This window comes from Podarcis liolepis (assembly GCF_965112155.1).
Source record: "Podarcis liolepis genome assembly, chromosome: 5".
In the NCBI taxonomy this organism is placed as follows: Eukaryota; Metazoa; Chordata; class Lepidosauria; order Squamata; family Lacertidae; genus Podarcis; species Podarcis liolepis.
Window position 1 is genome coordinate 29,104,755 of NC_139556.1, and position 27,758 is coordinate 29,132,512.

Consider the following 27,758-nt stretch of genomic DNA (forward strand, 5'->3'; position numbering starts at 1 on the left):
CCATGTTTAAAAAACATTTGAAGCAAACTAGAGCAAAAGAACACATGACATGCTACATCACATAGCCAAGCCATAAAAAAGCATTTTCAGCCCAATGTGATCTGAAAGATCAAATAAACTGTCACGAGGCCAAGAGAGATCACACTCTAACCTCTTCATTAACTAGATTAACAACAGCACCATCACAAATATTCATAGCCTCAAAGACTTGACTAGTTCTGTGAAATCCACCGAATGCTGTAAAATGTCAGTTCCTATGAAGATCCAGACTAGTCAGGATTGTTACATGAATATTAATGTTTTTGTTTTCAAGTGAGTTTCGTAACATTAAGCCGAAGCTCGTCACAGGACACAGAGGATGACTACCGGTGAATAAGCACCAACAAGCACCCCACTCTGCTCCTTACTGCATGACTCAGCAACCTTCTCTATAGTCCTTCTCAAGCATTTGCCTGAACATGGGAACATTAAAAGTATGTTGACTGCGCAAGCAAGCCTCACTCCCAAGGTCCACAAGTATGGGGGCTGCAGAGGCTTCGAAGAGCACTCACTTCAAAGACACTTAGCGCTAAGGGCAGAGAGGAGGCCACACATCATTGGGAGCGGGCTTGTGTGCATAGTTCTACCCCTTACATAATTTTAATTAACCCTGGTATGTTCAGACAGATGCCCAAAGAGGGTTCTTATCTTCAATAAAACACTATTTCCATCAATGCATGCAAAAAATGTAGCTTTCCTATTTAGTACTTAAATAGCTTTCTTTTCTCTAAAAGGTATCGTGAAATATTCGAGTTTTACCACACAATTGGGGGGGGGGGGGGAGGAAGCTGCAGAAAGAAAGCCATGAAATACCGTTTTTCTGCCTCAAGTTTATCCATTCTCTTCCAGAGACGATTCACTAGTGCTTCTTGTTCTTGTTCTAGGGTGTTTTCAAGATCTATCTTCTCACGTCTTAGCTAGGAAAAAGAAATTGTGGATAAAAAGAGAGAGCTTGGAACTGCTGTTTCAGATGAGCATTTCACTGCAGAAGCATAATGGGGGGGGGGATAATTTCAATCATCAACGACTAAATAATTGTAATCAAAGTAATGGATGATAAAGAAAACATATTTAGATGGCCTTTACTTACCCTTGTCATAAACCACATCTATTAAAAAATAATAACCCACCCACCTTAAAAAGGAAGCAGTCCTACACAATAGAAGAGTAACAGCCTAAATGTGAATGTAATTCCATTAAAACTACCATCTGAATGATTTTGTATTCTGATTTCCTAATGATTAACTGCTCTGGTACCATTCACTGCAGAAAATGAAATTACAGAAATCTGAGGAAGAATATTCCATCATAAAATAGCATCATTTCCAAGGAGCATTCTTGGCGGGAAAAGCGTGTCCCCATTGACCACAATGTACCTTTGTTCCCAGTGGTCAGTCTGTCACAAATTTCAAAGGGATTCTACAGAGCTCCTGAGGGCAGCAAGCTGCCATTTGAAGTGGTGACAAAGCTTTTCCTTTATGTTAAAAAATAGGAAAAAGCAGCCCCATGTCTCCACAACTTTAAAAGTAAGCCCACACCATCTGATTTCACCCACCCTTGAAAGCCGCAAACACTCTCCCCTCCCTTTGCAAGGCTGAATGGTCCCATACGAACTGAGAGATATAGTCCATTGGGCTTGAGACTATAATGCCAAATACTTGCTGAATCTTACTCCTAAAATGAAACAAAAACAAATAGTAGTCTTGCTCTATTTTATCTATTTCATTTAGATTCCATCAAGGCTTTGTACACTGGGATCCCAGGAAATCTGCCATTCAACTAACCAGCTCTAGACAGGCTTAGTTTTAGCAAGGTTGCTGTATCCCAGTAGTATTGAATGTTTTCAGATCTAGGACTTACATGTAACCCAAATTTGAACTTGGGGACAATTTCTTAATTTTTTACCATATACAGTATTGTGATCCATCATAGATCAAGCCATGACCCAGTAGTGCGTCCCAACGCACCAGCTGAAGACCAATGCTGTATCACATGACTTCCAATCACATCATGGGACTGTAGCTTTCACAGATTACTGGCATTTTTTAAAAAAACATATATGGAAACTTGTATCTCAGCTACACTGAATATTCATGATAGAACCAGAACATAAACCAGCTCCATATTTTTACTACCGAGCACAAATCTTCCTCTAGCGTGAAAAGAATTTACTCCAAAGCCCACTAGCCCAACAGCCTCTTGAATATCACTGGCAGGTAGGGCTCAAACCTCTGCTAGATGTTACGATTGTTGCCAGACACCTCAAATAAGAACCAGTTTTTCACTCAAAGTGACTACTGAAAAGCCTGCATCTGCTTGTCAAGTAGATGTCTAGATTTGCCAAATGTGCTGAGGAAAACAAAAACGTGGTCATGAAACTGATGGCACACAGAAGGAGGGAAGGAAGGGACTGTAGTGATTGCCAGTGAACTATAAAGACACATCAAGCAACAGTATATGCTGTATTTTTCGCACCATAGGGCGCACCGGACCATAGGGCGCACCCAGTTTTTAGGGGGGGAAATAAAGAAAAAAAATCTTTTTTTCTCTCTCCTTGCCGGGAGACGCTGTGCAGGGCTAAAGAAGCCATAGCCCCATGCAGCGTCTCCTTGCCGGAGGGGTTGAGCGCAACTATGGAAGAAGCCAAGGCAGCGAGCGGGATGGATCCCGCTCGCTGTTTTGGCTTCCCCTTTAGCCCCGTGCCTTTAGCCCCTAAAGAATCCATAGCCCCGTGCAGCCTCTCCTTGCCGGGAGACGCTGTGCAGGGTTTTCTTGGCTTTCCTGGGAGGTGGGGGGATTCCCTCACCTCTCCCAAAAGCCTGCAGAAGCCGCACAACCCCTTTAAAGAGATCACAGCTTCTCCTGGCTTTTCTGGGAGGTGGGGGAAGGGACTGATGCGGCCAGTCAGTCCCTTCTCCCTCCTGTGGAAAAGCCCGCAAGAGCGCATGGAGCTTGTGTGCGGCTCTTGGGGGCTTTTCCCGCCTGCCTCCCCCCTGCATTTGCTCCATAGGACGCACACACATTTTCCCTTGCTTTTTAGGAGGGAAAAAGTGCGTCCTATGGTGCGAAAAATACGGTAGGTGCTCCCAGCTCTCCTTGCCAGGTGATTCCTAGGAAAAGGAAACACCCCAAAAGCAGGGTGCTTCAGCTTCTTGGGCCACAGTGCTGCCAAGGTGCAGATGCTGGGTCAACCTCTGACCCCTTCCTACTCCGTCCACACTAACAGCAGAAACCTTGGCTGGACACTTGCATGTGGGGATGGATCAGTATTGGTATCATGACAAGTGGTGTTCACCTTTCCCCCCTACACTGTGATCTACATAATCTACAACTGGGCAGGCGGTACGGAGACTCCAGCAGTCCTCTTCCATAATTCTGATCCAGACAGCCCTTCACAACTACACTTTTTTGAAGCCGCAACTGCAAGCCACGTGCTTTAATGAATTGCACAGCTTGGTTTAGAAGCTGGGGGAACTAAGGTTGCGGGCTTGGAGAAGGACCACAGGCTATTGTCCACAGAGAGGAGCTATTTTAGATACCTGGCTCGAGTTCTGCACATCCATTGGGCATATCACGCACACTGATGGCTCTACAGCCAGGCTGAATGGTAGGAATGTAAATGCATAGCACACATTGTTCCCTTGTGCTACTGCAAAGGGATGCAGATTCCATTAGGGAGCATGCCACAGAGCACTCTTATAAAGCCTTTGGATTAATTCCAGAAATTAAATGGCAATGTTAAAACCTGCAGTATGTGGCTAATAGGCTTAATCAATTTTTTTCCACATCTAAAGACAAATACTAACATACCTGACATTTGTTCAACTATGGCTGTCAGCGTTATAAATCTGTAGAGAATATTTTTGGAATGATCATGGTTCTCACTTCTATCAAAGGTTTCTATTTTCATGCGTGCTAATCCGGTTGTTGTTCATTTCCTACACCACGGGGGACCAGTCAAACTGCAGCAGCAGACTAGTCAATAAAAACAAAATATACCTGCACACTCCCTTTGTGCATAGAATTGCTACTTCAGCATGCCATGCTGGAAAAAAATTGGAAGGCAATGCATTTACAATTTCCACATAAGCAGCTTGTGTGTTGCAGTTTTCTAGATCAATGGAAGCTGTTCAGCACCTCAAAGTTATTTGAAGATGAACTCGCAGAATGTGGAACTGCAAGTCACATGATGTTCACTTGCACTGAATCTGACTTGTTGCATATGAACCAGAGATTGTGGTTTAGAACTCTTGACAAATCCACTTCCTAACCTCTGGTTTGAATTTGATTTGCTTTGAAACTAACCAGAAGTTGTTATAAGTCATGGTCTCTGGCTCCTGTAAGTCAGGATTCTGTGAAAGTGAGAGTAAAGAATGTCACAGTCCTCCTCTTAAGTCAGCATGGGAAGAGGAGATGGAAGGGAGTGTAGTGCATGAGTCTGAGTTGTGTGGGGGGTTTGTTCCAGCTCTTGCATATAAGGATAACCATGGTTTAGCATTGCATGCTAACTGGGCCAATATGTATCATTTACCAGGAATGATTCTAGAATGTGAACCATTGGAACAAACCTCTCATTGTTGCAATTCCCAGCTACTAAAGTTCACATAAAAGTAGTTCTCAGTGGAGAGTTGCTTTTGATTTAAAAACATAACACAACCTAAAACAAGTCAGCAAAAAATATGCTAAATGCACCACACACAATGACCTTACTTTAAGGTTAAATGACAGAACCATTTTAAATTTAAAACAGAATGTGGTTGTCATCACATAAAAAGTTTTAGACTCTCGGTATGATTTCTTATACAGAAGTCTGTGTGTATTGCTATTATTCTACAGAAATCGTTTGCAATAGTGTTTGTTTTTGCTACATTTTAACCTGTTTTTTGGGTGAAACGCATACAAACTGGCTTAAAATGCAAACAAACAACCACACACTTGTATTAACGCCTCCTTCCCAATTTAAATTGCAATTAAAATAAAGGGGAAAAAACACAAAGACCATCACACATGACCAACTCCAGTAACGCTATATCTGTAATGGCTATTGAAGACAATAAAAGGCAGGGTAGACAGGAAGATCTTAACTCGTCCTAAAAACCTGCAGTAAACCAGCAAATCATTGGAAGATAAACAATTGCACTTGAATTAGGCAACAACTGCCACCTAGAGGCCATTTCTTTTACTTCAATGAACCTTGATGCAATAAGATGTATGAGATATTCTTCTTACTGTCCCTGTTTATTACTATTTGATGGGATGCAACACAAAAGTGTTTAATCCCCAACATTTTTACCAGAGCTCAGTCAGCCTCAAAGAATTCACTGGCACAAGTGCAATACAATATGGGTAGGGTTGCTATATTTCAAAAAGTAAAATTCCTGACACCCACAAAGTTGCTGAGCTTTTTTGGGGAACAAACCCATATTGTTGAGCTCCTCCCAAAATAGTGATTTTAAGCTTTTGGAGCTGTTTCTGCTGCTTTTTACATCATGTTGCCATACATCCGGGTTTTCCCTGACATTTTGCTGTTTCGACAAAATCCCCCTGGTGCCATTTTTGCACCCAGGACATCTCAGGAATTTTCCTGACATATGGCAAACCTAAATATAGGTAATATAGTGTTTACCTGCTCCAGAGTTAGCTGCTTTGAAATGGTATCATTTTCCAGTTTTTTAATTTTCTTCATCAATTTGTTCACTTGGAATTCCTGCTCCTGTTCTAAATGCTGCTCGAGTTCAGCCTTTTCATGCTGTAGCTGTGATTGGAAGAGATAGTGAAACCCAAGACATAAGCAATTGAAGAGCTACAAAGCACTTATAAGCATCATTTAATTTATACGGCTTAAAAACAACAAGACTCTGAAATTGAATAAGAGACTGTTCCTAAAATGTGAAACATTAAGGATCTGTAAATTATGGTTAAGAAATAAAAGCAAATTAACATTGCATTGCATTTTGAAAGGATAGCTTCATCATTATAATTAATAGGAAATTTCTGTTGGGGCTCCTAAGAACTGGGGTAAGTGACAAGGCACTAAATATAGCAATGTATTTGTTGAAGGGATTGCTGAAGGGATAGCATAATGTTAGGAAAGCAACAATTAAAGCTGGTGTGCGACAGGAAGAAGGAGAGGGTAATGGAAGTGCGCTTAGCACCAGAATCTATTCCCCAGCACTCAATAGTTTATGAAGCCTCAAACGATCAGCTGAACTGGAACAGCTTCTACATAATGTTAAGGACACAAAAGAGCTAGCTAACTTTTTGCAGTCTGGGAAGAATGGGACAGACTTCAGCTCTCTTGTAACTCAACGACTTTTAAGAGCACAGAGAAACACCTAGCCAATCCACTCTGACCCACTGAGTACCTAACCAAACAGGCAGGGGTCTATTAAAGTTTTGCTCTACATCATCAGTCTCTCTCTAAAAGCTTTTCTTCTGACAAGTACAGTCTATTCCAAGATGTCTGCTAATAGGGTATTTCCCCCCTCACTGTGCTTCTGCAGCACATTATCTATGGAACCAATTACTGTGCTACATAAACCTAATTAAACAAAGTGCCTTTACACGGCCAATAAATAAGTACACAGTATTACTAAAAGCAACATCCAGGCATTTTACAGCCCAGGCTAGCATAGTGTGTCATGACATGCTACTGTAAAAAATATGTTCTCACTGGAGGTGGGTCTAAGTAAATGTTCCTCTTGCATGTGAAAGTATACTTTACTTTTAAATTAAGCTGTCAGGTTTAAAGAGTATTTAAAATCAATACCTTCCTACACTAAAACTGAAAAGCTGATACATCAGTGTGTTTCTTACAACAAAGCAAATCATGCTGATGTGGGGAATTCTTGCCAAGCTGCTAACAGGAGATCTATAGCTCTCACACTGGCTGTTAGCTTTTGTATTTACAGTGTGCTGAAAAAATCCTTCTGGAAGCTTTTTTCCAGATGCCTCTTTGAATACACAAGTCTAAGTCCCTACACAGTGAAAGGCAAAAGTTTAACAATGCATGTGTGCAAGCGTTATGAGACAGCTGCTTTGTTAACTGTTTTTGCAATGGAATGATGTACAGTGGTACCTCAGGTTACATACGCTTCAGGTTACATACGCTTCAGGTTACAGACTCTGCTAACCCAGAAATAGTGCTTCAGGTTAAGAACTTTGCTTCAGGATGAGAACACAAATCGTGCTCCGGCGGCGTGGCAGCAGCAGGAGGCCCCATTAGCTAAAGTGGTGCTTCAGGTTAAGAACACTTTCAGGTTAAGTATGGACCTCCGGAATGAATTAAGTACTTAACCTGAGGTACCACTGTAGTAGCAATCAGGGACATTGGAAATCTGCTTGAGTGATCATGCCATGAAGAGCAGGACACAAAGAGACCACTACCTTGAGAAAGATTTCGAAAATCTTTTGAGATGCTGTAAATTAAGCAAATTAATGCGAAAATGACACAATTTGCAGAACTTCAAAATGAGGGTTCTGTGTTTACAGGTTCAGGAATCCTGTAGCTTAGAATTCCAGAATTCCTCACAGCAATTTTCATAGTGGCAAAAGGGAGGAGGCTATCGGTCTCCTGTCCCCAGGCAACTGATTTGCCATCTTGAGAACAAAATGCCTTGGGGCTGTTCTTATGCCTGGGAGGAAAGGAGTTTAATCTTTAATGCTTTAAAGCAAAAACATTGAAGGAAATGGTACAAGAACACAACGTTCAGAACATGCAACATCCCTAGCTCACATGTATTCTCTTTCATGATAGAATCAACAATGGAACATGTGGGTCAGTTCAGATATAACAATTCCAGCTTAAGCCATGGTTGATTTAGCTGAGAACAAGATTGTGCCCACGTGTTCATTTCACCTTTGCCGTCACATGCTGGCTTTAGAGACTGGTTTATGGTGATTTTAAACCACGACTGGGAAACTTCAGGCTTGTGGGGGTTGGTGTATGTGGTTTTTGTGCCTCTATGTAGTCCTTGTCACCCCCTAAGCCATGTCCCTACCCAGGCCATATCCCTCACTGACCCTATTATTCCATACCCTCCTCAAGTTGCAAAGTTAAGTTGCTATCCCATGCACATTTATTCTCTAGTAAGCATTACTGAACTTGGTGAGACTTACTTCTGGCTAAACATGCACAACTAAGCTCATTTATTAGTTTATAGCCCAATCCTATGCATGCTTACCTAAGAGGTCTTTCTCAGTTACATATCATTTCCCATTTAAAGATTTCAAACTACAGTACTGGGTTTTAAAGATTTCAAACTACAGGGTTTTATTCAATGTCCTCCAGCTCCATCATTACAAGGATTTCTCCTTGTGCAATGGAACAGTCTGCACCCTTCTCCCCCCACATGCCCCCTAAATATGTTCTGGATGTTCCTTCAACTCTCAGGAGCAGATCTGGCGATGGTGCAGGACATACACAGAGGGAGGGGGAGATGTCCTGTTGTGCCAATGTCAGTCCTTACACAAGTTCAATTATTTAGTTGAATACCACCCACAATTTTTGAAGCTATGACTTTCGTAATAGTGCCTCGGCTGAATCATCTGGTGGGTTTTTTGGGTCTGAAAAGTCACGCTGGAACATTACATACCTGCATCAGCTTCCTTGAAAGCTCATTAGTGAGAAATTCTTCCTCTTTTTCATAGTTCACTGCAAGTGTCTCCTTCTCCTTCTGCAAAGCTTGAATCTTCTTAAACAGAGTATTACTGATAAATTCCTCTTCTTGCTCTGCCCTTGCTTGCTGTAAGAGAAACATGTCTGTTGTTGGTTTTTTTAAAATAAAATAAAACCAGAAACCACAAGATGAAATGATCCAGTCACCAGCAATGAACTGGATTGTACCCTAAATGTTTCTCTGCTCAGTCCTTCCTTTTGCCACTTAGCCTAGAAAGGCACTGGGCACCAAGAGAAAAATGCAGTTGCTCTGCCCCCACTTTCATCAGATTCAAAGAGATGTGAAACAGCAGCGCTACCCATAAAACCCACATTACCCAAGTTCTTATCCAGAGAGCCACAGAAAAGCAAAAAGTAATGCACACATTGCTGCACCAATGGACAAACAGTGCCTAACTCTGTGTGGACCGATGGTGATTGGGCTATATAAACTAACCCAAGCGAGTTATGCATACATTTAATAGATTCCTGGGTGTGGTCAGCTTTGTTTGTTTTCTTAAGTTCCCAAATAGACAGTGGGCTTTCCTATAAAAAGCAAAGCAGATCTGTACGTACAAGTCTTAGCCAATGCTGTGCAATGACCAAACCAGAGTGCGAATATTTTTAGCCATCACAAAATGCAAGCCCTTAGGAGAGTAAAGGTGATTTTAATAGACAATAAAGCCATGTATATAAAAGGACGGGGGGATGTGATGAAGTGACAGCAGGTCTCTTGACTACTTGAAGAGTCAGAGATCCTTCATCACTTTTTATACAGGACACACACCACATACGAGACAGGTGCCAGGATTTTAAAACATCAATTCTTTGGTCTACATTTATCAGCAGCTGGCTCAAAAAAAGCAAGGAGAAACAAGAAGTGAAACATATTAATAGGAATACTTGTTTTCTATGTATAGTCAACTTCTACAGTACATAATGAAGTTTCAGAAATTACATTAGAAATAAAGGCCCCAGTGTGCATGTTTTATTTTTATTTTTTTTATAAATTTTTTTATTGCGTTTCTTTCCATAGTTTGTACATTCCACACAACACAGAAAGAGTAACACAAGAAACAATTTTTTTTTTTAACAAAAAGAAAAAAAAAAAGGTTATAGATATTTAACTATTCAACTTTCAATAAATCCCTGTTTGGACTTCCCCACACCTTCCGGATCTGCGTTCTTTAAATTAACAGTATCAGCAAGTTGTTACCTTGTTTCATACCTTATTGTAACTTTCAATTGTTATGTGTTCAAATTCAATGTGTTGTATCTCAATTTTAATGCCTTTAAAATAAACATAACATGTTTGATTCAAATTAAGCCAGTGTGCATGTTTTAAACACAATTGCAAATTTTCACAGCCCTAAACAGTAACACTTGCATTAGGATTCAGAGAGCTCAGAAAGAGTGAGGGGAAGGTTTGCTTGCTGTTTACAGAACTGGATTGGGCCTCTAGAGACTTCAGCTTTCATTTGTGCTTCCAGTCTACTGCAGGATTTATGTGTGCTCTTGGGGAAGATTCACCATCTGATTCATACCGATTCCCTATCTGAGAAACTGACACAACAATGCACAAAGGTATCTGGAGAGAGAAAAAATACTGAAGTTCAAAATGTAATGTGAATGCTACTGCAAATAAGACAAGACAAAAACCTTTAGTAATCCAGTAGAACACCTAAACACTTGGTCTCACTTAGCAATACTTAACAGTTATTCACACATTTTCTCAGAGCAGGAAATTCAACAAAGGATATATAAAAAGAAACAGGGCAATTAGTAATTCACTATTCAACAACAGCAGCAAGCACAAGAGTGGGGTGACACTGGGGTTGTTGCAAAATGTGCAGCGACCCCAGGCCAGCAAAAAGACGAAGTATAAGATTATGGCTGCAATTCTATGCACATTCACCTAACAGAGTAGGGCTTATTTCCAAGTATACGTAATTGGATAGGACTGTGCCACCAATCTACATGTGTTCACAGCCCCCATGGTTTATTGATATTCTAGCAAAATATTTTGAATCATTTCTATTTATGATTCTATCATTTCTATTTACCAGGATCAGAAGAGGGAAGTTCAAAGGATAACCCTTAGCAGTCTAAGATGAAAATTATCAGCCACAAAATGTTTAATATGTGTTTTTTTTTGGGGGGGGGGCAGCGAGACAACAAAGGGAAGAAACATAATTTGGTGGTAGAAAAAAAGGAAATAACGCCATATTTCCCTGAAATAACTGTTTGCCTCATTGCCCTTAACACTCTTCCTCCACTTGCTCAGCACAAGGAACTCCAGGTTATTAATTCCTCAGTATTTATCAATTCCAAAAGTGATATTTGCTGAGATTTGGCTGCACATTTTTCAAATCTCATATTGAAAACACCTCTTTTCTGCTTTTCAATTTTTCACAAAGTAAAAACAATGGATAGGATTCAGAACTGTCATGTTGTTGTTGTTGCTGCTGCTGCTAATTTACTACTTATACCCTGCCCATCTGACTGGGTTGCGTCAGGCACTCTGAGTGGCTCCTCTCCATTGCATGGAAAGCTACACCGGAGTGTTTGTGGACCCTTGTCTGGGATGGGGGCCTGGGTGCTGCAGGGTGAAAATCAGGCGGGAAGCTCAAGAGGGTTGCAACAAGGAGGGAAAACCAATCCAATTCAGTAATAAATGAAAGAACACAACATCCACAACTAAAAATAATGCAAAATGACTTATCACCGAGTGAGACACAGCACTGAGGCATAAATGGGAATTGACCTGGTATCCTTCTGAGTCTTGCTACACCCTGCGCTTTCAGTAGTTTATACAGCACTATAAATATATACAAATAATACCACTTTAAACAGTGGTATATTATTTCAAAGTAAAGAAGTTAATTGAAGCAATCATCAGCTACCTGCGTGTCTGAGAGGCTGTAGGATGCTTTGCCCTCTCAGTAGGCAAAAGCATCCCCATTGCAATGGGAAGCTCTGCAACCATTGCTCTATTAATACCAGCACTCTGGAGACAAGTTAGTAGCATAAGAAACATGATGTTGATCAGAAGATGCTTTGGATCTGTTGGATCCAAAGGCCCCTTGTTTTCCTGACACTCTCCTCTAAAGAGCTAAAAATTACATCAGCCCTGGCGATAGTGTACTTGTAATCCCTCCTAGTAGTATCAATGGGAGGGGGGGGGAATTAAAGTCTGGTGTATGTGTGTGTGTGTAGGGAAAGGTGTGAGAACACCCACAATGATTAGGAAATGTCAGTTTTTCCACCATGAGATCTCTGCTCCCACTCTTAAAAGTTGCTTATGATGGCTGAGGCATACAATGACAGCACCTTGTTTTTACTATGTGCCTTAATTACAGGAGACCGCCCATGTCCTATAATTAACCAAGCATGGTCAAAAGATTATTGCTCAGAATGTAGCAACTTTTCACTTTAAGCAGTGAATGATCATACTCACACCAACACCTACAGTAAAGGTAAAGGACCCCTGACAGTTAAGTCCAGTCGAGAACGACTCAGGTTGCGGCGCTCATCTCGCTTTATTGGCCGAGGGAGCCGGCGTACAGCTTCTGGGTCATGTGGCCAGCATGACTAGGCCGCTTCTGGCGAACCCGAGCAGCACATGGAAACACCGTTTACCTTCCTGCCGGAGTGGTACCTATTTATCTACTTGCACTTTGACATCCTTTCGAACTGCTAGGTTGGCAGGAGCTGGGACCGAGCAACGGGGCCTCACCACATCGCGGGGATTCGAACTGCCAACCTTCCGATTGGCAAGCCCTAGGCACAGTGGTTTAGACCACAGCGCTACCCGCGCCCCTCTCCAACACCTACAGTAGTGAACAGAAAAGTGAGTTCTATTTTTAGAGGGTAGGAGAATTGAAATAAAAATCCATTAGGTGACTGGCTAGTTGTGAAATCCAAACTTAGCTTCTTCTATTTCTTTCACAACAAGTAAATTTCTCATTTTCTAAAAACATTTAAATTGGCAAACAGAGGAAAGCAAAACCTTGAATTCAAATTTCTGAGGTTGAATATGAGAACTAATAGAATAATAATAAGAACTAATAGAATATGAGAACAAGCAAATGAGAACAAGTAACTACAGCTTTTTCCTGTCACATTAGAATAACATTATTTTTCTAAACCTCCCCCCTGCAAACTGTGAAGGTGGTGGTGGGGGGACATTTCTGCTTTACACTGCAGAAAGAAAAAATCCTTGCCTAAAAATATAGAAGTAGCATTTTTTGTTTTGTTTTCAAGGCTATTTGACATTGCTAAGATATGTACTAAACAAATGAAGGACAGTGAGTCACCATTCTCCAACACATAAACAGAATTTCGAGCTTGAGATATCTCTTTATTATAATAAATCAAAACGAGGCATGGACACTGGTGACCTAATGGCGCCTACATATGTTCTAAACACGTGATGTAAAAGCCAGAGAAGTTTTTTAATAAAATAATAATAAGGTGGCATTGGCTGCTTATATGTCGTGCTTTTTGAAAACCAAAAAGATTGTGATTTTTAAATGGATAGTGTAATTTGTGAGTTTGGACTCATCATGCCAAAAGTTGGGTGAAGTCACGTCAAAGCAGTGTTTTGTTCTCTCATCTTGATTCAAAGTGGTGCTCAGTGCCCAAATGGCAGAAAAGTCCCCCACCTTCACTTCAGGAAATTTTGTGCCAAGTCTGGCAACAGTATCTCACAGGAGGCAGCTGAACCTAGCCCAGAAAATGGGAACAGCCATGCCAAAGTGTGGTTGCGGACTCCCATCTTGATTCAAAATGCTGTCCGGCATCCAAATGGCAACAAAGACCACTGCCCCCACCTTGGGAACCATTCTGCCAAGTCTGACAGTGATATCTCAAGAGATAGTCAAACCTATAGAGGACAGATGGACAGACAAACCACTTTCCAAAATACACAGCAGATAGAAGCTCAACAACCCATGAGGCTGTGAACATCCCAAAAGACATTATCTTCCTAGTAGACCTAGGACTATAGTCAATCAAACCACAGACTGAGTCTAGATAGCTTGCTAGGGATGTCAAGAAAGGCAGGCTCAGAAGTGGTAGGGCTCACCACAGATGACACCAAGAGGCAGATGCCATCATTGTGGCTGACACAACTGCATGAAATAACAGCAATTATATGCTTCATGTAACCATTTTGTGGGCACTACCCATGTGGTGGTGTGTGTGCATTGACTGCTCAGTCAAGGCTTATGAGATCCATTGTTGTTGCCACTGGTAATTCACAACCCATGATTACTTTGGTGTTATAATTGTGCAACTGTTATCATTATGTTAATGGAACAATCTTGTTTCTTATGCTTAAAAACTGTAGCCAATAGTCAGGGATGACTGGAATTATGGTCCAATAAAATGTGAATGCCTCAGGTTAGCCTCTTTGCCTTACAGCATTCAACGTATAAACTGAACTTATTACTTTTACACCCTTACCCACATAGTTATGGCAAGCACCCACTCATGGATATTTTGCTATTGATCCAGAAACCATCCTCCCAACTCATGTTTTTCTCCCTTGCTGGCTTTTGTTATTTTGTAAAAAACAAATTTTTAAAAACCTAATAAAATATATTAATAAAAAACGTCTCTACCTACAGTTTCATACAAGCTTCAATTGGACTGGTTTACTAAACCGCCAAACATAATTTGCAATGCTACTTGGCCTGAGGCAGTAGAAAAGCAATGAAGCTTTGCCTGCCACTGGCACCATGTTGCTATTTTTTTTTTTTTTTAAAAAAAGAGAAGACTTGTTTACTGACACATATGACACATTACCATTTCGAAATGAAAACGATAAAATGGTTTTGGATATCAGTTCTCTCCCCAATCTCAATATGCAAAATGGGAACCACTGAGGAGACAAAAGCAGAAAATGCCCTCCAAATCCACATTTATTGTACCATGCAAGATACAGCTAAAAAAGGATTTAAAACAAAATCAAATAATCACCCATATCATAGAAATTATTTTATAGAGACTATAAAACTAGCTTTTCAGCTGGCTCTTTTTGGAGGGGGTGTTAAGATTTCAGCTGCAGATGTATGTAGGTTTACAATATTTTAATCTTGTTTTAAATCAGACCTCAGGCTTTGGAATGGAGCAATTTTTTAAATCCCAATTAATGTCACACACAAATCTACCAGACTATGGTGCTTGGCACAGATGCCAAGGGGGAGAACGGAAGGAGCCGCTTCCATATTCACCTAACTGCAGTTTTTCGTTTTCAGATTATAGCCTGTGTGTGTCTTGTGGCAGTGGGAATATAAAATGCGGTTTCAAAAATTATTACTGGGTTGTAAAGTTTGCTGGCCTACTATGACATCCACCCTGTGCTTGGTGAGCTTTGAACATGGCATTAATGGATCATTAGGTTGTTCCAGGCATTGATGTGACTCATACTGCTCTGGTGAGAACTCAATCCAGTTTTAGTTTGGCACAATTGTTTTCTTCTTTTCACAAAGTTTGCAGAACAGAAGCAGCCTAGAGCTGGCTGGCTGGATGATTGCGATAATTCTAGAGAGGCAAAGGGGGCAGCAACTGTGACTCTAACTGAGTATGTTTGTGTGTTTTATCCATTTGTATGTGCACATTTGTAAATAAGCAGATCAGTACCATGAGCTTTCAACACTTTCCTCTTATAAGGAGCTGGTCCTATAAATATTGACTATACTAAGCTTCTTAAGGAAGTACAAAACACGCACAACTGGAAAAACAAGATGAAGAAAGTTGTGCTTTTTGGAGAAAATTATGCCTTTGTAATGCAGAACAGTGACACAAATGGAAAACGGAGAGAGGAGTTGTAGTGTGCTTAGAAAAGAGAAAGAGGACCTGTGTGGCTGGCTGTGTGATATAGTTAGGCAACCAACAGAGGTTACCTCTCCCTCACTGTACTGCTCAGAGCTCCTTGCTTCAGTAGGGTACAGGAAAAACTACGCTGGTGGATGGAACCGTAGATGACCCAAGTGTGCTCTAGAATAGTGCACACTCATGCTTGAAACAGCAGGTTTGGCAGAATAGCTGGCATCCACTGGCTGAAACTGGAGCTAATTTGTATTAAAAAATACAGAAAAATAGGGTGTGCAAACAAGTTGGAGAAACTTGCAACTTGATTCTAGCATATTGGTCGTGCTATCCATCGGAATAAACTTTGAACACTCTGCTTAGAAAAAATTGTTTGTGAAGTCGCACGTTTCCTTTTCACAATGCTTCATTTTGGGTGTCTGATGTCTAAATCCAAATCATGTGATGTATTTATTACCTTGTATTTTTCCAATGGAAGAAATTCATACTGATTTGAAGCCTTCAATGAAGCTCAATCTGTTGGAGTAACACTGGTTTTCCGTACTAGCTTTGTAGACGCATTTGCCTTGCTTTGCAATGCTGCCTGCCTGCATTTAATTTTTACAAACTGTGAATTACATAAGGTTGCCTTTTGGCACAGCACTAAATCATAGTTCTGTATGAATGAGCCTTGTGCTTGTGCACTCCCTTCTCATTCTTTAGCATGGTGGCGAGAAAAACATGGGAAGCATCTGGTTCCATTTTAAAGAGGTTAAAGTCTGATTAGCTTTTGCTATGGTTTGTCCAAACAAGCCAAGATCATACCACCATTTCTGATCCTGGCTTGTTTGGATAAACCATAATTAGCCATAGCTCCTGGTTTGGAAAGAAAAAAATCACTTTCACAGGTTTAGTAACCCTGTGTGCCCAGCGTGGTTTCACAAGTGCACCCCAGCTCCCTTGCAGGCAAGTTTTGAAAACAGTTTGTGATATGACATGGAAGATTTATTTCTATGTTTTAAACATTGTACACTGCTCAATTACTCATCCAATAATTCTCTGGGTGGCGAACACGAAAATTTAAAAGCCATACAAAAATTAATACAAGGCAAAACATATAATCACAATAAAAATTATAGCCACAATCTGCAACTATATAAAAACAGCATTAAAAAGCACCAGAAGATTCTAAATATTTAAAAAGCATGGCAAAACAACCATGATGTGGGTAACAGGCACGCATCTCTGGGAAGGGCATTCCACAACCAGAGCACCACCACCAAAAAATGTCCCTCCTGGGTAGCTACCATTGCCACAGCATCTGATTCTGGTGTGGGCACCAAGAGAAGGGTCTCTGAAGATGATCTTAGGATCCAGAAACTTATGTCTAAGCGGAAACAATCCTTCAGGTAACTTGGCCTAAAGCTGTTCAGGACTTTAAGGTTAATACCAAAGCTTTGATTTGGTCCGAGTAATGGACTGGCAGCCAACGGAGATGGAGAAGCACACAGAAGCCCTGTGGTGCACCTAAATAGACTCTTTGGAGTGTAGCCTTGGAATATTTTCATTTCACTCTCATGTCTCCCCTCCTGCGGTGATCTCTTCATATATATAAATGATTCCATTTTATTAAAGACTCTTTCCCTTTGTGACTTGACTATACTGACACTTTTAACTAACTGGATCATTTGAACTTTGCCACATACCTTTTGCCTTGCCTAACATAGTCCAAGCATGGCTGTTCTTTTCAGTTTCCCAGAGAAAAGAAGCAAGTTTCAATTCAACTTAGAAGGCTATAGAATATGCATAACTACAGGTAAGATATGCACAATCTTCACTCTTAAGTTGCAAGATATTCATCATCTTTAATAATTAACATTTCTATTCTGTGTCTAGCAGCAAGCAGAGAGCAGTTACAGTTCCACTACATGTGGGAAGTATAAATAAGAACACAGTTACAAATTACCATATTTGTTTAACTGTTCTGTTGAGTCACTCCCACCCCTTACACTTTGGCATTCTTCCAGGTTCTCTCTGAAATTCCACTCTGTTTTGCTCTATGGATGGAGTATACAATTATTAAAATAATGCCATGCAGTCAGCAAATAATGTCATGCAGTCAGCAATATAGTATCATGAAACAGAAAGGGAAAGAAGGCTACCTTTGCTTTTTTTGTCTAACAGGACAAATTTGAATGAGCAACAACAACAACAACAAAGAGAGAAGGAGAAGGGAAAAATGTCAATGAAGAGAGGAAAAAAGATTTAACTACATCCCTCAATTTGCCAAAAGTTGCTATTATTTCAGAGCAACTAGAGAAAGTTACTTGGCTCCATAGCTTTTCAGCTTGGGGTCTTCCCAAGGATCCATTCTGTTTTATATGTTATTCAACATCTATATGAAATAGTTGGGTTCCATCATATGTGGAGTTGGGAGCACAGAATCTTTATGCTGCTGGCACTCAGTTTTAGCTCTCGATTTTATCTCAATCTGGAGGTGCTATGCAGGTGTTGAACTTGTGTCTGGAAGCAGTAATGGGCTGGATCGGGGCCAATTAAACAGGCTGAAAGCTGACAAGATGGAGGTTCTGTGGGTGGATGGCTCCCAAGTCCAGGAATTAGGGGAGCAAACTCTTCTGCGAGGGGTTGAAGGAACAGATTCATATTCTGGGAGTACTCCAGGATTCCAACTTGTCACCAGAGTCTCAAATCTCTTCTGCGGCTAGAAATGGTTATGCCCAGCTTTGGCTGTTTCACCGGAACATGCAAAACCAAAAACATTTAACAATTTCATCACAGAGTGTACTTAGGATGAGCTGCCCAAAGAGTTGCCAGTTTCATTAGCTAAGAAAAAGATGGATTGCCTTAACATTCATATCCATCTCTTCAGCCGCACTCTCAAGAGACAACCTTAGGCCTCCTTTCTCAGAAAACAAAAAACCTAGAACGGTAAGCATCTTATTGTAACACTTATTAGGAAGAAGCAACAACTAAACATGTACATACTCATATGCAGGAGGATCAAAACTAACATCCTGCATAAGAATTCTAATTAGGGAGTCTAGATAAAATAATAATAAAGAAAATGAAACTAAACATCAGAACGAAAGAATGCCATATTATTGATTTCCACCAAGAACCTAGTTTAATAACAGCTTTGCTTTAAGGTCCGAGTTGTCATCGTTAACACAAACCAAAAACTAAGCAAATATTCCAACTTCTTGCCAGGACTTGCCATTTTAGATTATTTTCCATTGCTGTACTGCGCACCTCTGACTGCAAAGACATTTTACAACTCTTTGTCCAGTCTGTATCAACAGTACTGACTTAGTTCTGGGTATCTCACCTGCAGGATCCTTCTGTACCTTTATTGACTCATCACCAGAAATGTGCATAAATAGATGTGACAATCCCCCCAAAAGGTAGAAAGGACCTTGTGCAGAATTTTGCTTCCTATTACAAAGGAACACGGTGGAAGTTCTAGATAGTAAGTGAATTTTTGGTCCCTAGGATGTACAGAATAGATTGGCAATTAAATAAAAATAATTAAAGGTGCATCACTGTGTACTCACTTGCCCAGCAAAAGTTGGTATAGTCACTGCTCCCTCTGCAGAGTAAGTTGAAATTGTCTTTGTTTAATACTATATTTATGTGTATAAAGCTATGTCAAAATATCATGGGTAACTTTAACCAGTAACTTTAAGGGAAATCTTATTCCATATCAATATTAAATAATAATAATAAAAAATCACACAAATGGGCTGAAGTCCAAAGAACTACTGCGGCACACCCAAATGCTTGTACTAACTTGGTGGGTTTTCTTTAGATAGTTACCTCACCCGCATTGCCACAGCACAAGCTACTTTTTAAAACTTCCCCTTTAAAACAGGTTTGCCATGTAGAATTGGTGTGAGGGTGGAGGAATGTGTTTGGAGAGGGTGCAATTCAAGAAACAAGCATGGATGAGTGGTTTTTTGCTGTGGCTACGATTTCTATTTCCAGTAAGAAACAGATTAAATTTTAAGGCATCTTTGGACTTTTAAAAACACTAAGTACACTGTTAACACATCATACAAATAAATAATAATTTCTAACTTGGGCTCCAACACTTGATACATGCAGTAAAAGTTCCCACTGTATATTGATGATATCATCCTTGGAATCCAATGCACCATGAGATGCTACTCATCCTGGCAACAACAAGAACGGATTCTGATCTACCTATCCTACAGTATACAAGCACTAGAGGTAATGTGTACCCATCCTAAATTCAAGATTCCCTCCTAAATCCAGCACAGCTACCCCCATAAATTTCTGCTATATGGGCACACCAGTGAGCCGCAAGAGATCAGCTAAGATGCAATCAAACGTAACCTCTCACAAGCAAAAAGGATCCACCTGCAGAGGAGACTGCCACCTGCATGTCAGTAAGATCCACTGTTTGTCCTTAGAGCCTCCCAAGCAGCCTCAGCATTTGATGCAATTTGATCATTAAATCACCCCACAGAGAGAGAGAGATGCAGCAGAACTACCCTCAGAGGAGGCACACTCAGACAGCAACTCAGAAACACAGGGGTAAAGCTCCTCAGAGGGCAGATAGTTCTTACACATCCAAAGAGCTTTGTTTTTAGTTATGTAAACAAGAGAAGAATGCCGTCAGTTTTAATTGCGGGATGGGGGGGACTGCCTCAGCTTTCAGAAGTTTGGGCAACTCTCTTCTACTATCAAATTTCAAATATTATTTTTTAACAAACTATTCTTCTCTACATTACTGGATGCATCTGAATACTTAATGGTGGAAGCAGTCTTTATCACTAAAAGTTAGTGAAATATTAGTTTCTGCTTAACAAACATTAAAAAACAGTTTCAGTTCTTTTTCCATTAACAAATAAATTCCACTGGTTTCATAAATATGTTCAAATCTTACAGCAAAAAGAAATGTGAACTATACACAGCTACGTTTTTAAAACATTACCTGAAATCTTAAAACACCAAAAACAAACAGGAAAAGGCTGTACTGAAAGGGGAAGCATCTCTAAGCCCCAACGGTACTAACAGCAAAAAATGGTATAAAGTGGTTCTTATATTAACATCCTATTTTTTTTTATGCATTCACTCAATCCTTTACTGCTTGCACATTAACACTTCAGTTGTGACGCACAACTGATTTAACAGTACTTTTCATGTTGCCCATTATGTATCTATCTTGATTTTCAGTATCTAAACTGCCCTTGCAATGACAATCAAAAACTATTTAAGTGTTCATTTTACAGATATTTTTGAAAGCTATTAAAAGGCCGACTGCCAACAACTTGCTATAGAAATGCTGTACCCTTCTATATTCTTCAGTAAGCTTTTCAGAACTATCTGTACTTCTGTATTACATATAAAACCATTTATATATAAACCTCTGGTCAATGCAATATTTAGACTCTTAAAGAAAGTATTGCCAATTGTAATTGTTTATTACCAAGATAACCCCTTTGAACTTGCACACATCTAAGGCTTTAGTTTACATAAAGTACACATCTTTAATGTGAAGATTTGCATCTGAGGCCATTCACTGAAATCAGCATCAATAAGCTCCTCTAGTCACATTGCAAATAATTTTGGCATTTCCCCCAGAGGTTTCTGCCTCCTAACATAGTATGTACCAATACTGAACTTTAAATTATCCCAAGTATATCCACAACTTATAAAGAGGCTTGTTTCATCATGATAAAAACAAGTGAAGAAATGAATCTTCTTATTACACTTTTTCCCCATGTGAATCCAGATCAGGTGACCCAATCAAGCCTCATTAAACATACTATTTGAATGAACACACCAGTTAATATCAAACTTGAGAAGTCATAGATTGGAAGACTTTCTCTGTTAGTAAAAAAGGAGATTTAATTCGGCATCCTGTTAATGCGTTTCATCATCAAGATACTTATCAAGACACTTATCAAGCTGTTAACATTTATTTTGAAAGGGCTATCCAGACAAATAAGCTTTCATTAAATCCATTAAATGTGGTCACTTTCACAGCACTTTGTAAACAAAATTTCACCCAGACTTTGGGGGAGCCTACCAGATAAGCAGAGAGCAGCTACACAGGTTCCCTATGGCAGGAGATTACCGAATTTTTTGCACCATAACACTCACTTTTTTCCTCCTAAAAAGTAAGGGGAAATGTCTGTGCGTGTTATGGAGGGAATGCCTACGGGTGGCATGCCTACGGATTTTCCTCCTCTAAAAACTACGTACGTGTTATGGTCGGGTGCGTGTTATAGAGCGAAAAATACGGTACATCCTGATATAGGGAGCTTGCTGGGGAGAGGTATCCCTGTCAGACTCATTCTTATTAGAATTACACTACTAGGGAGCAGAAAATCATTTGTTCATTTTACTGGCATCAAAGAAGAATCTTCATTTGTTCAAAGAGTATCGTGTCTAGTTCTAGGATGCACCAGGGACTCCTTCCTAACGGTTTGGTCACTATTCTCCAAGAAATACACAGGAAGCCAAACTTCTATAGATTCCACAAGTTTGCCTCTTGATTTATAGGATAAGCTGGATGCCAAAAAGACAAACTCACCAAGTTTTCAAAATTTCAGAGCCATGGAGAATGCTATTACTATGCTTTAGAGTAAACCCTTAAGTCAAAGGTTTTCGAGTATCAGAATAGATTCAAAATGAGTGAAATGTTCCAGTATGATAGTCAGTTCTCAAATAAGTATTCAAATTTAAGAACTGAATAAAGCAAACTAATCAGCAACTTCAACTAAAGAGATAGTATTTTACCTAGCTGATGAAAGTCAGTGATTGCCTAGGAATGTCCATTCCACAATGAACTAAACCAGTTCTGCTACATAACTGGTTCCCTATGTAGTCTGGTCCCTTAGAACATACCACTATTGTCAATGTCACACAATATGTTTGTGAACAGCTTGTGTCTACAATAGACAACAAATATTGTGTTCATTATATATTTGGCTTGACTTATAGATGCTCACAAAACTAAGCTAGTGTATTTTGCCACAGTACCTAATATTCATTATTGAAGCCCTGCATATTAAAACCCCAGCCTTGCACCAGTACTTGTGTTGTGTCAGCTCCCATGCGTCTTCATCAGGACTGTGCTTAGTAATGTAAAATAAACATCATAGCAGCCTATTTGTCAAACTATTTTGGACAACAAAAATCCCGTTAGATGTCACCTGGAGGCACTCAAGTACAGTTTTCACCTTGGCACACCGTACAAACTACATACAAAGTCAAATTTCAAAAGAAAGGCTATGGCTAATTTTCATGATCTCTGAAGCAACTCTGCTTACAGAGGCTGTAATCCTGAATCTACCGTAAACCATGGAATTTTGCTAAGACTGATTAATTTCTTTCCAAGAACCAAAGCCATTTTAGACAGGCAATCCTACTTCAAATCTCTGAAAGTGCCCATTCTGATTTAGACATTATATATTTGGTCCCACACAAATAGGTTTGATTCTCTTTAATTAGAGAAAGGAAAACCATATCTAGCATTGCCCCAATGTAATGTCATTGTTGGATCCAATGAACCATTTGCGCAGCAATAACAGGACTGATGTGACTCAATGGAAGCATTCAAATGTTAGGTTTGAACAGGGCTTTGGCAACACAGTAACTAGACTTTTGACTGCAACCTCACACAAAACCAATGAAGGTGGTTCCAGCAATTCTGCCACAGAATGTAAGTACATAGCAGACCTATGCAGTACCATATGACACCTTTTTTTGCCATGGCTTTCCTCTCAGTGCAGCATTTTATTTTCCCCCATATTACAAGTCAATGGCAACCATTCAGTGATCCCAGAGAGAATAAAGAATAAAACTTGATCCCACTGGTATGTTTTGTGACTGCTCTATGCCCTGTTTTTCTGAGTCACCCTAGATCTGGCTTTGCTATATAAAATGAGCCACTGTGGATGAGTGGTTAGAATGTCAGACTGGGACCCAGAAGACCAGGGTTCAAATCCCCACTGTGGCCATGAAGCTCACCGGGTGGCATTGGGCTACTCACTCACTGCTTCTCACTCTAATCTACCTCACAGGGTTGTTGTGGGGATTGGGGTGAGAGAACCATTTACAGGTGGCGACCATTTTGCACATGTCCAACTGATGGCCAACATACATGCAGCTTTCAGGCCTGGAGGGGGGCAGAATGGGTTTATGTGTGACCACTGACATGCCAATGACCTAGAACACAATGCCTGTGCAAATGGGAGTTACTTGTATACCACTTAGAGCTCCTTGGGAAAAAAGTGGGGTACAGAATAGAGTAATAGAATGGACATCTAGCCCAATGGTTATCTAGTCCAAAGCACAGAAAAGCGATTTATAAAAACTATAGAAAGATTATGTATAAAGGTGTGCAGTATCTGAAGTCCATCATTCATCTAGCTCCATACTTCTATTCCTCGCTGCACCCACACACAATGCCTTGCTTGCTTTTCATTGCTCTCACCAACTTGCCAGCATTCGAAATTCGTCAGGTGCAGTTTGATGTCTCCATCATCTGGAGCTGCATGCCTGGGAATCCTTGCATCTTGACTCTTTTCACACACGAGTTCTACCCGTTATATTTTATCTGCACAATCAGAATGAATTTCAGCAACCAAAAAGCCATATTGAGAAATTTGGTTTTAGGACTACCTGGCCCCCAAACGGCAACTAGGGCTATCCATTTTGGTGATGGCAACCCTGGTTTAAGGAGCCTCTTGGCACTTAGCTTATGTATCTGAGATTCTAACGCTGCAACTTATATGGGCACCCTGTTCATTCCGAACCACGCTTCAGGCAGCCACCATCTCCAATGCCATCCTTCCGCTCAGGTGCGAATACAAAAAATCACAACCCAGCCATTCCAACAGAAGGCGGCGACGACGACACAAACAACTGTGTGCAATAGACGTGCATGGCGGCAGCAGGCGGAGCAGAGAAGAAGGGAGCCCATTCCCTCTCCAAAACATGTGGCGAGCAAAACGAAAATAAAGTCGGCTGCCACCAGAGGCCCATTGGCGTGGTTGCTGCCCAGGACCCAATACCGAGAAGGCCCGGCTCAGATTCGGAGATGCAATCCTGCGCGCACTCAACTCGGCAGGACCTACTTTGGAGTAGGCGCAGGATCGAGCTGTCTGCCAGGGCGAAAAGCAGCAGCTCGCGCGTGGGGAAAAGCGCGCAGGCGAGAAAAGGGGACGGAGGCGCGGGAAAGCCCTCCCAGCTGGGCCTCCACCTTCTCCCGCCGCCTCGCCAGCGCTACCACCCGGAGCCCTCCCAAGGCGAGGCCCTCCCAAGCCCCACCTGAGGCGGGCCCGGCCGGCGCCTCCCCTCCACCAACTCCCAGGTGAAGAGGCGAGCGGCGGGCCTCGCTGAGGACGGAGCGAGGGTGCCTCGCGTGGGGGGAAGGCCAAGGGGGTCGAGCCCCGCTTGCTCCCGTAACGCCCTGCCCGGCCCTCCCGCACTCACGATGGTGACGCTGGCCTTGCGTAGGTCGCGGTTCTCCTCCTGCAGCGCTTTGCACTTGAGCTTGTAGGTCTCCAGCTCGATCTTGAGCACCTTGTTCTCCTGCTGCAGCGACGCCAGGCGGTTCGTCAGCTCCTCCAGCCGGAACGGCGAGATCACGATGCCGCCCGCTTTGCTGCCCCCCGAGGAGCCAGGCCCCGCTGGGCAGCCGGGCAGAGACACCCCCGGACCGCCGCCGCTGCCCCCCGCGCCGTCCGTGTCGCTCTCGCTGGCGCTGTCGGCCATGCCCGGCCCTGGGGAGGCGGCGGCTCCTGCTGCTGTTGCACACACCTCAGCGCGCCTTCCTGCTCGTCTGCCCGCCTCTCCGGCAGCTGCGGCTGTGCTGCTGCTGCTGCTGCGAGGCACGGAGGCGGGGTCGGCGGCCGAAGCTCACCGCCTGGGCCGAGCAAGCGACGAGAGGCTGGCGCACGCTCCGTCCGCGCCGAATATGCCGCTCTCGCTCGGCTCCAAGAAGGGAGCTGCCCGCTTCCCCCGGCGGGCCCACAGCGACGCCGGCCGCGGCCTAGGGATACTGCAACGGATACAGCCAATTTCCATGACTGCCTGGGCGGAGACAGCGCCGCCGCCGCCGCCTCCTCCCTGGGCGGAACCTCAATCTGCACGCCAAAAAAAGAAAGGCGTCGCCAATAGTCTCTAGGTAAAGCAGCGCCGCCGCCGTTGCCTCAGGTGAGCTTCGGGCGGCACGGCCTTCAGGCCCACCAGAACTTGCAGCCCGAGTTATATATATGAGAAAGTAAGTCGCCCACCACCACCCACCCCCGGTTGGACTGGCTTCTGAGGGGAAGGTGCGCGGCGTTGCCTTGCTAGGCGCTCTAAGGCCTTGTGTACAAGCAGGTACTTCGGGGTAACTGCCCTGCCACGGGTTGCGTGACTTATGGGTTGTAAAGTTACCTCACGACTAAAGCAAAAGCCCATGGCAACATACCCAAGTTTTATTTCAGATGGCACTTTTGACACATAAGAGCCTGCTTTGTCAAGAGTAAGCAGTGGAAATGGGTGGGGTCCCATGTGAGGGAGAATACTTGCAGGCCGCTATGGCAAAATGAATGCACTACTACTACTACTACTTTATAAGCCGCCTTTCTGACTGGGTTACCCCAGCCATTCTGGGTGGCTTCCAACGAATTAAAACACAGTAAGACATCAAACATTAAAAACTTTCCTACTATACAAGGCTGCCCACAGAGGGCAGTTATTTGTTTCATTGATATCGGATGGGATACACTCTTCAGCAAAACTTGCTTTCAGCCCTGCCTTCTCTACAACACAGTCCCCGCTCATGTTTACAGTGGAGGCATGTTTCAATGAGTTCTCTGGTTTTTCCCACATAAATGCACACATGGCCTCATTGAACACAGTGAATCTTCTGAGTAAACTTTGCATAAGAGCCCACTGCTAGTCTACTGCTGTGCTTGAGTTTTACGACAGGATTCGGTTATGAAAGAAACATCTAAAAAGGGGTCTCATAGTAGCCTGAAAGTCATGCCTTCTTTTCTTCAAGATCCCAGTCCCAGATTAGACTCCCCCATTTTTGATTTTGAAAAAACAAATCAGCGTAGAATGCAAGCCTTTGCAGAATTAGGCATGCCTACATTTGCTCATTTGAAAGGCTTATTCTTCTTTGGTGATCACTCATAGCTGAGTAAGATTGTCTCCCATTAACACAGTTTTAACAATGAGTCCGTAAATGAATGTGGAGTCCTGCCTTCTTACTTGTAACCAGACCTAAATTTAGATTCACCAAATCTAAGCAGCATTGTGGACTTGTTTTTTCTTAAGTTCAGTTTGTTTTGTAATGCTATGACTTGATAACATCTCAATCCTTTCTAGATGTAAGGGAGAACGAGGTTGTTATCTTGGCCAAGGTTCTGCAGAGTAGGTGTGGCAGTGGGTAATATGAAAGAGCCAGTGTGGAAACTCAGATCTTGCAGCATTCCTTCCACTTAGTTCAGTGCTAAGCTCCTTGAGCACTGGCTTTTGTTTTTCATACCGCTATTTATTTATCTTTTGGTTGCTGCACACAGGGTTCTGCTATGGTGCAAATAACTTTATTTTCCCCTGGTGGTACTCTTAAATTACAGCTACATTGTCCCCAGTCTTCTTATATCTGGGGCAGGGGGTGGTAACATGGTGCCCATAGGCATAGTGGCATCTTTGAGGTCTTCTCCTGGTGCCCTTGAAACCTCTGAGCCGACCCCAAGTCCCCACTCACTGCTCCCTCAGTTGTAAGATGGCGAGGGTGCTGTTTTTATCCCTTGAAATGTACAGAGCTGAAGGAGGAAGTTGGAAGAGAGACACCCTTTCCCACTTCCTCTTTCAGCTCTATGTGCTTTTCAAGGCTCAGTTTAATTCTTTTGGATCTCAGTTTAACCATGAACCTAGAAAGCTTGGCCCCTGATCTAAGGGGATGCTGTATGTGTGATATGGCATAATAGTGATGCAAGGTTCTCTAAACCTGCAGATGGCAGCCAGTGAAGTGGAGCAGGAGGGGTAAAGAAACTCAACCGTCTGATGAATTATTGTTGAATGTTGAGAGATCTTAGTGTTACTTGAGAAAGATGAGCAAGAGGCATGAGGCTGCTGTTTTCTGTAGCAGCCCTATGTGTCTGCTGCAGCATCATGTTGGCTTCGTTTCAGTTACCGTATTTTTTGGGGGGGAAATAAAGAAAAAAATTTTTATTTCCCCCCCAGGTGCAGGGCTGGAAGA

At 42.0% G+C, this 27,758-nt stretch overlaps 2 protein-coding genes across 4 annotated transcripts in view; one reads left to right on the plus strand and one right to left on the minus strand.

The window, feature by feature from the left end:
- CCDC6 (coiled-coil domain containing 6) overlaps positions 1-25,642 on the minus strand; it is a 37,011-nt gene extending 11,369 nt beyond the window's left edge. Inside the window, exons 1-4 of the mRNA XM_083502743.1 lie at positions 24,995-25,642; positions 8,634-8,783; positions 5,666-5,794; positions 853-956 (exon numbers count right to left, since the gene is read on the minus strand). Of these exons, the coding sequence (XP_083358869.1) occupies positions 853-956; positions 5,666-5,794; positions 8,634-8,783; positions 24,995-25,276 (665 nt within the window). The 5' untranslated portion in view covers positions 25,277-25,642. The remainder of the gene's footprint in view (positions 1-852; positions 957-5,665; positions 5,795-8,633; positions 8,784-24,994) is intronic.
- Positions 21,922-27,758, plus strand: part of LOC310706610 (uncharacterized protein) — a 76,981-nt gene continuing 71,144 nt past the window's right edge. The window contains exon 1 of one of the 3 annotated variants that reach the window (XR_014525936.1): positions 21,922-24,872. The gene's annotated coding sequence lies outside the window, so the exon portion shown is untranslated. Of the gene's footprint in view, positions 24,873-25,618; positions 25,785-27,758 lie in introns of those variants that run through there. The other 2 variants (XR_014525937.1, XR_014525938.1) reach the window with 2 other exon arrangements.